Source organism: Sarcophilus harrisii, chromosome 6, assembly GCF_902635505.1.
Source record: "Sarcophilus harrisii chromosome 6, mSarHar1.11, whole genome shotgun sequence".
Classification (NCBI taxonomy): domain Eukaryota; kingdom Metazoa; phylum Chordata; class Mammalia; order Dasyuromorphia; family Dasyuridae; genus Sarcophilus; species Sarcophilus harrisii.
In genome coordinates, this window is record NC_045431.1 from 250,926,469 (window position 1) to 250,935,613 (window position 9,145).

General features: G+C 31.3%; 1 protein-coding gene across 1 annotated transcript; it reads right to left on the reverse strand.

Moving 5' to 3' along the window:
* Nucleotides 1-242: 242 nt before the first annotated feature.
* On the reverse strand, nucleotides 243-1,166 carry LOC116419971 (olfactory receptor 10AG1-like). Its single transcript, XM_031942800.1, has one exon. The coding sequence runs from the start codon at nucleotides 1,164-1,166 to the stop codon at nucleotides 243-245; it is 924 nt and encodes a 307-aa protein (XP_031798660.1).
* Nucleotides 1,167-9,145: the final 7,979 nt, after the last annotated feature.

A 9,145-nucleotide genomic window follows, 5' to 3' on the forward strand; every position in this document is an offset into this window, starting at 1 on the left:
TTGACAGTAGTTACCATTTGAGATAAAGGACAGTTTTCATAACGAGTCAAGGTCTAATAAAATAAAATATGTATTTGAACCAGGTGTTGGATATCTTAAAAATATAATCTCCTGTACTTTCTTTTCAGTATTTTGTAAATATTTTATGAAGAATAACACAGAGATTTATTTGTTAGCATCATTGGAATAAAGGGAGAGGAAAACATTATTTTTAAGTTTGACAATTTCATTCATGAATCACATCACTTTGGAAGGATTTTTTTCAGTGCAGCAATTACATCCTTATTCCTCAGGCTATATATCATGGGGTTTAATACTGGAGTAACAGTAGTATATAAAACAGAGAAGATTTTATCTGATTTGGCTGAATGACTGGATTCGGGTCTCAAATAAACAATACTACCAGACCCATAAAATAAACCAACAACCATGAGGTGAGAAGAACAAGTAGAAAAGGCTTTGGATTTCCCTGAGGTTGATGGAAGCTTTAGTATGGTGGTGATGATTTTGATATAGGATATGAGTATCAACAGAAAGGGCGTCATGATAAAAAAAAGAGCAGCAACATGGACAGAGAGCTCTTTCTGATATGTGTCCCCACAGGCAATCTCCAGTAATGGTGGAGCATCACAGAAAATATGATCAAGTTTGTTAGAATCACAAAAGTTCAGAGAGAAAATCTGGTATGTGAGTCCTATCAAGACTGGAATACCAGTGATCCAGGAGGCAATCACCAACTGGACACACATCTTGTGATTCATGATGATGGGATAGTAAAGAGGCTTGCAGATGGCAACATATCTGTCATAAGCCATCACAGCCAGGAGTAAGCACTCTGCAACTCCTAGAATATAAAAGGAGCAATTTTGTATAGCACAAGACAGGAATGAAATGTTTCCCTTCTGAGTCCAAAGGTCTATCAGCATTCTAGGAAGAATGACTGATGTGTAACAGATTTCCAAGAAGGAAAAATTTCCAAGGAAAAAGTACATGGGGGTTTGAAGAGTAGGATTGGTCTTAGTTATGACAATCAGGAGGCCATTTCCTATGAGTATATTCATATAGATGACTAAGAAAATTCCAAATAGCAGCTTTCGGGAGTTGGGAAGGTCAGAAAATCCTAGGAGAATGAATTCCACCACAAAAGTAACATTGCTTCTTTCCATTTTTTCAATTTCTACTGGGTGTGGAAATATTGAATTCAGAACCAGCAAATACCTTTCTTTCCCTAGGCTTCAGTTTCTCTCTCAGAAAAATAAATTTGCCTGTGGGAGAAACAGAAATTGTTGATTAAATGATCACACTTAGCATTTATAATTTTTGTTGAATTATCGATTCTATATCTAAAAAGTAATGTTCTGTTGTTCAAGGTCAATTCTAAGTCTTAACATTCTATATTCTCTGTTATAAAACCAAATGCAACCAATGAATTTAAATTAAATATGTAATATGCATCAGGGAATGTACTAAATGCTGTGACTATCTTTTTTGGATATTTGGATGAAAATATAGATCTAAGAAATGTCATCCAGTAAAACCTTTGAAATCAACCTAAATCTTATATATACCACCAGAAACACCATTCCAGATTATTTTTATTTGGAAATGTAATTTTGTCCTGATACCAGAAGCCATAGTTTTCAAATAAGATATGAAATAGAAGAAATTGAATATATTATTAATTTTCCCAAATTTACCATCTTATACTCCTTGTTATATTAGCTCTTTAAGCTTTATTCATGACTTTATTTCTCCCTGGAAATATTTTTCCCTATTCATGTCTCATCAGAATCTCCCCATTTTCTCAAGGCCTATCTCCTCTGCACTCTTTCCTTACTGTGGCATTCCCTGGGCACCTTGATTAGCAAATATGTCTCATGTCCTTGAATTACTAATTCATGAGAATTATATCCCAAATTTTTTAGCTAGCATATATTTGCCTTCTGCTACCTCCAGGTATCTTTTCAGATATGTATCACATGTCAATTCCAATTCTTTACAGGAACTGATGCTAAGTGAGGAAAAAAAAAAGAAAAAACAACAACAAAATATAGAACATGGTACACAGCAACAACAAACTTGTGTAATCATCAATTTATGATGGACTTGGCTAGTTTCACCAATGCGGTGCTTCAAAGCAAATCCAATAAACTTGTGATAGAAAGTAATATCATAAAGCACATATTGAAGTTTCTCTTGGTGCTTTATTATCTTCTGCCTTGAACAAGTAATTTAATTTACAGGGCTTTGCCTTCCTCATATAAACTAAAACGGATTAGAGTTAACTCCTGAGATCCTTTTCAGGTCAATGCCTATGACTGTCTGTCTTGAGAATGCATTAATAGCATTTAAGTTTTTAATATCTGAATCTTAGAAAATTTTAATGAAGCAATTGTCAGTCATATTCTGGAAAACATATGATTGCATCTCATTTAGAGTGGTGATTCAATCATTAAATAAAGTAGATTGAATTATAATAATTCTCATGCAATAGCTTTCTCATCTATAAAAGGGAAAACACATTTCCAGCTCCACCTGCTTTTTATAATGAAGAAAATTTGAAATACTACATTCAAAATATTTTGAAAATTGTAAAAAAAAATTGACACTTCAATTCAAGATATCTTTGTCATCACCATTATTCCTTCATGTTGATTTTATATGGAATTCTGTCCCACTGAGTCACATTCTGTTGATAATCCTAATTCATTAATGATCTGTGGGAGATTGTATATGTAAAAAATAGTTTTTAAAATATCAGGATATCAACTTATTGTCAATCAACTCAAAGAACACATCTTTAGTATGATATGATGAAATATAATTCATCACATTCAAAAATTTCTCTGATTTCTTTTAATTGGCTTATATATTTTGATTATTTTTTTAATTTCATGTAGCTTTAAGAGAAAAAGTATTTGGTTTGGAAAATCAATTTGTTCTTCACTTTTAATACTTAAGCAGTTAACACTGTTTTAATGGGTACTTCAGGAATTTTTTTTAATGAATTAAAATTTATTGAGGAATTTGGGCACTAGTGTAGTCTCTGAAAGGCATCAATTTCATTTCATGTATATGTTGAATTCCCAAGTTTAATATCATGCTGCATTTTTAGTATGTGGATTTCTTATCTGTTTGCTAATAAGTTTGCAAAATGTGAAATTCAGGTAAAAAATTTTGTCCACCAATTTGCCAAATAATCATTGATGCTGTTTAGTTATACACTCATGTCTGATTGACCCCTTTTGTGTTTTCTTGGCAGACAGAAGAATAATTTGACATGTCCTTGTCAAATTCATTTTATAGATTAGGAAATGGAGACATGTAGGGTTAATTTATTAATCACACCAATAAAGTCACACTGAGAATAAGTATTTTAGGCCAGATTTAAAATCAGGAAGAAGGCCTGGCATTAGGCCTCAAAGCTACTAAATATTTATTTACTCTCCTTAAGGAAAGTGTTTGTAAAATATCTGTTGGTTATTATCTGCTGCCAATTTTTTCTCTTCTCACCCACATACAAATATGGAATAATTCAACAAAATTTAAAAAAAATTTGCTAAAGTTATAATGTAGACTATATTCTCATTAATCTATGTACTGGGAAAAGCTACTCAATTCTCCTTAAGTGACTTTGAAAAAAGGAACAGCAAAAACAAAAGAAAATTATTATATCAAGAACAACAATAAAAACACAATGAAACAAAACGGGCAAACATAAAATCCAAGACTTAGCATAAATATTTGTATCACTTTTACAGTAACCTCACTTAAATCTAAGATCAAATCTTATTCTTCCTTGAAAAAATACCTTAAGTTCTAATTTTCTTCACTAAAACATATTTTTTCCTCTTCTTGAAAAGAATAGCAAAAGTTCCCTTTGTGTGTTTATTGTTGCTTTTACACTGATGTCACTTATTTTCACTTATTCTGACTCTTTGCTTCCCCTTCCAACACCCTCTCAAAGACACATCATCACATTGGAGTCTATTTTGTTACAAAGTAGAGATAAGTAAAACATATCAGGAAATTTGCCATTTTGGAAAATACTTACTTTATCATTACATTTCATTTCTATGCAAAGAGTAGACATGTATGTTTCAGTGTCAGACAGTGTATTAATTAGTGTTCTGTATTCTTGCGTAGAAGAGTTACTGACTCTCTTTCTAACGATATGATTTAAATTTAGAATCACCAAGAGAGTTTTTCTTTTTTTCCCCATTATATATTTATGGTCTTCTATTAAGCATTTTACTTATGCTTAAAAGAAGCATAATTTTTAGATTTTGCTTCATAATTAAAAATGATCATTAAGAAGTAGCATCTAAATATGTGTATTATTGACATACAAGATTAGATCATTTTTAAAGGTAAGTAGAATGAGGAAGACCATTACATATTTACAATTACAAAACCCATAAAGTGGCTATTATTTTTAGTTTCATAGTTTGTCAAGGATTTTACATACACCCTCTTACTCAATGAACAAGCAACTCTGAGGTGTAAGCAATTATGATCTCCTTTGTACAGAGGAAATAACAGAGTCAGAGAGCTTAAGTGACTTGACCAAATTCTTAGAATGATCAAATATCAGAAGGATTGGATTTCATGTCCTTCATTCTATGCCAACAGTTATGTTCCAACAAGAAGCAACATGAATAACAAAATAAGGGATGAAAGAGAATAAAACAGATGTCGTTTTAATTTGACAAAATTTTAAAAAAAAGCTATTTTACAAAAATGTTGATGCAAATGTAATTCTAAAAAAGCACAAGTAATTTTCATATATGCCTGACAAACTTTGTTACTCAAAATACATTTGAATGTATCCTTAATAGAAAATCCCAAGATCTGTTATTCTTGTATAGATAAGACATAAAGTAATATGACCAGATTGTATATGCAAAATATGAATTATAAATTATCATTAGCCATTAAAATAACTTTACTAATAAAGAAAATTTCTGCTAAATGAAAAATCACGATTTAAAAGCTTTGTTTTCCTTTTCACAAATCACAAAGTAGCTAATAGGATAAAAAATAGACAATCATTTTTTGTCCATCTTAGAGAACAGAAACTTACTAGTGTATGATTATTGGAACTGTTAAGTCTTCTAACTATTCTGAGAAACTTTTGGGAATTATGCAAGTATAAGTCAATTAATTATCCATAGCCTTTGACTAAAGAATATTATTAATGTGGGTTTAAGGAAGTCATTGATACACAGGTCCCACAGTGAAAAAGTATACTAAAACTAGTTTTATTTTTTGAAAGAGGGGGAAAAACATGGAATAAACGAATCTAGATTTCAAACCCACAATGTTTCCTGGTGGGGATGAATGAAATCTGGTAATAAGAGGAAAATGTATGTGAAGAACTAAAGTAGGGGAAAATAAATTGTAAATGTCTTCAGGGCAAAGAAAAACAATCAGTCTTCCTTAAACCCACATTAATAATATTCTTTAGTCAAAGGCTATGGATAATTAATTGACTTATACTTGCATAATTCCCAAACTTCTGGAAGAGATGCATTTCAGCAGCTCTTAGTATTGTAGGTCAAGAGAACAATGGTTGTAGAGAATTAAAAACTTATCAGTTGCACATTTGTAAACAATGATTATATTTGAACTCAGCATTTGAAAAAATGTTAAATATTATCTTTGTAAGTGACATAGAAAATATTTTAAAACTAAAACAGTGCATTAAAACATTGTTAAAGTTGTTATAAATATAATTTCTTTAATGCTTCCTTCTATTTTTTGTTTTCTTTTTTACAAAAGATATGGGAATGGCACTATACTAGATAAGTGTGGTATAACAAAAAAAAAAAAAACTGGGAATTTTTATAAATAAGAAAATAAAAGCAATAACAGAAAAAAGATGTTATTTAGATGGCAATGGAGTACTTAGTGCTGTTTTGCTTTTATTTTTGTTTTCATTTTGTATTTTTTCTTGGTAAACAGATCAGAACTTAGTATGGGATGGGAAAATTAATTTTTGGGGGCATTTTCCTCCCCTCCTGAATATGTCATGATTTATTTTTCTATTTTAAAGCTTTCAAGAACCTTTTTGATGAAGAGGTATATAAACTTCTTCATAATCAGAGATTTTGCGGAGGGGGGTGGCAAGCAAAAGAGTTCACACTTACCTTTATTAGATGTTATTAAACCATATTCAGGTGCTTCTCTTAATTCAAACAATATGAGGGAGTAGTAATTAGCAAAAATAAGGTGCTTTAATGTTTGGGAAGCTCTTTACCTATATTATTACCTCTTATTTTCACACCATTTTTCCAATATAGGTACTACTTCATATATTAGGAAACTGTGCTTCAAAATATTGAATGATTTGTTTCAATGTGAGATAGAGTTTTGAATTCAGGAATCTCAAGATCTTTCCTCACAGTTATTCTTTTACTTCCTTAGGCATTATCATCTACTACAATATTTCATATAACTTTGAAAGGGGAATCAGACCCTTTCCAAAAATGATCCAGTTACCACATTGTTTAAGTAGAAATGATTCCTCCCCTTCTATGTTCTCTTGAGACAATTTCCCATGAATCTAACAACATTTGAATGGGAGTGGTCTTCTGGCTCATAGTCCAGTCTTCTAAATATCACTTAATGAGACAGTGTTATACAGTGTAGACATCTAGGGATTTGAGCCATGGGACCATATGGCAACCCTGGCTTTCTTAATTCCTAACTATCTAATAATTGGAAGGTCATTATTCTTCACTTAACCTGTTTCTACAAAGTTGGAATGATAATATTTTAAATTCTTTGATACCTAATCTTACAGTGAAAAAATAAGATTACAAAAGGTAGAATGTTACAATCATACTTATTATTATATAGTATTATTTTATGCCTGATCTATGCAATTAGGTGAAAATCAATTAGCCACTTGTATCATGTAATAAACCCCATATATTCTTTAGGATCTACTGCTGAAAGTAAGCTTTTGGTGTTTTTTTTTTTTTTTTTTTTTTTACCTAGCACTTCCTCTTCAGAGTTAGGAATTATAACAATAACCCTATAGTGCATTGATATACAGAATATAATGATAAGGAACCCTAGATTGTCAGTGGTAATTTAGGGGTTTCAATCCTTGTTTTTTTTACTTTTTTATTAAATAACTGTACATTAGGTATTTGCCTCTTTTAGTGTGATCTCATCTCAATGCGTCAGATTGGGGTACATGTTTCTTATACTTGTCTATCCTGAATAGGGGAATTGAATTAGCACAAAATCACCAATGAAAATGATTCTGGTAATAAGGAAGGACTCAGGGCCAGAAAACCTGTCAAAAAATTAGTCCTAAGCTACTTCCCTTTCCCAGTCTTCTATTTGTGTGACTGTTATACCATCTATTTGTATTATCTGATGCGCTTAAGAACTCATGGACCTTGACAGCAACTTGTGATTAACTTTTAAAAGCTACTTTCACCTGTTCTGTAGCTGAATTCTCTTTTATGTATATACATGTATATGTCTCTGATTTATTTTGTTTGTGTGTGTTGTATATATGTATATATGTGTGTATATATATATATATATATTTATCATTAATTGAATCCATTAAAATGTTCTTTAATATGAAGATAGTCTTTGACAAATAGACATAGTTGCATATTTGTTAGAGCAGAGGGCAGCATTTATAAGACATACATAAAAAGAGGAGAGAGAACAAACATGACTAAAATGAATAAGAAGAAAAATATTATAATGAAAAAATGTTTATAATAAATATGACCAAATATGACCATTGTATGACTGTTAAGTCACACAAAAAATAACATTGTAAACCATTCCTTAATGAAAGAAATGGTCAACTGAGATGAAAAATTAACAAGGAAGAAAAGACAATGATTAGCAAGTTCATGAAAATATTCTTTAAATTATTAATAGACCCACATCAGCAAGCCTTTGAGAGATCCTGAGCCCCAGAGCAGTAGAGCAGGCAAATAAAAATATGAGCCCCTCCCCCCATCTTCCACATACCTTAGTATAACCAGAAGAATGAGCAGATTCTGTCTCCAGGAACCATCATGTGGTTTATCACAACCATGAACAAGCATGGATTGTCTCTTCTTTTATGGCTCATCATAGCTCCAGAGAAAATTAGAAAAATCCATAGGATTTAGTATATGCCAGACACAACCACAAGAATCGTAACACAGTGTCAGGTAGGCTGTCAAACCCCTATGGCCTTCAGTTGCACCATTCACCATACCATACCATCTTCTAAGTGCAGCACCAGGTAAAGAGTCAAGACCTGAATCACCTAGAATAAGAAGCCTGAAAATGGATGTTTTTAAATCTTGTAATAGAGCTTCCATTTTAAAGTAAAGGAAATATATTAAAAGCATGGGCAAAAGTAAAAACAAAAAGGAATCTAAATATAAAAACTTATTGTGGTGACAGGGGCAATTAAGAAACAAACTCAAAAGACTTCAACAATGTCAAAATACTGGCAAAACCGCAAAAAAGTATAAAAAAAAATAAGAGCTAGGAAAAAGAAAATAAGTACTTAAAAAGTTGACATGGTGAAATGTTAAAGAGGATACAAAATCCACTTAGGAAAACAACTCCTTAAAGAGTCAAATACAAAAGGAAGTATAAACCTGAGAAACAACACCTTAAAACCATAATTGGTCAGGTGGAAGATTTTAAAACAATGAAGGAAATGAAAATGCAACATAACTCAATAGAAACACAAGTAACCTAGAAACTAGTTCTCGGAGAGACAAACTCAGAATCTCTGGACTCCACAGAAGACATAATTAAAAGGGTAGTCTGGACAGCATCTTTCAAGAAATTAAGAAGGAAAACTGTCCAGATATCCTGGAACCATAAGGTAAAAGAGGATTGAAAGAATTCACAAATCACCTCATGAAAAAGATTCCAAAATAAAATTCCTAGCAACATTATACTCAAATTTCAGAATTATGAGGTCAATGGAAAAAAAATCTACAAGGAATCAGAAAGAAACAATATAAGATGAATTTGAGAGAATGACAAAAATATTTTTTAAATGATGAAAAAAGAGTTCACTCAATGCAGAAATAAAAGATAGAATAGGGTAAATTTTTTTCATATGAAGAAACACAAAAAGTCTCTTAGAGTATTGGAAAGATGG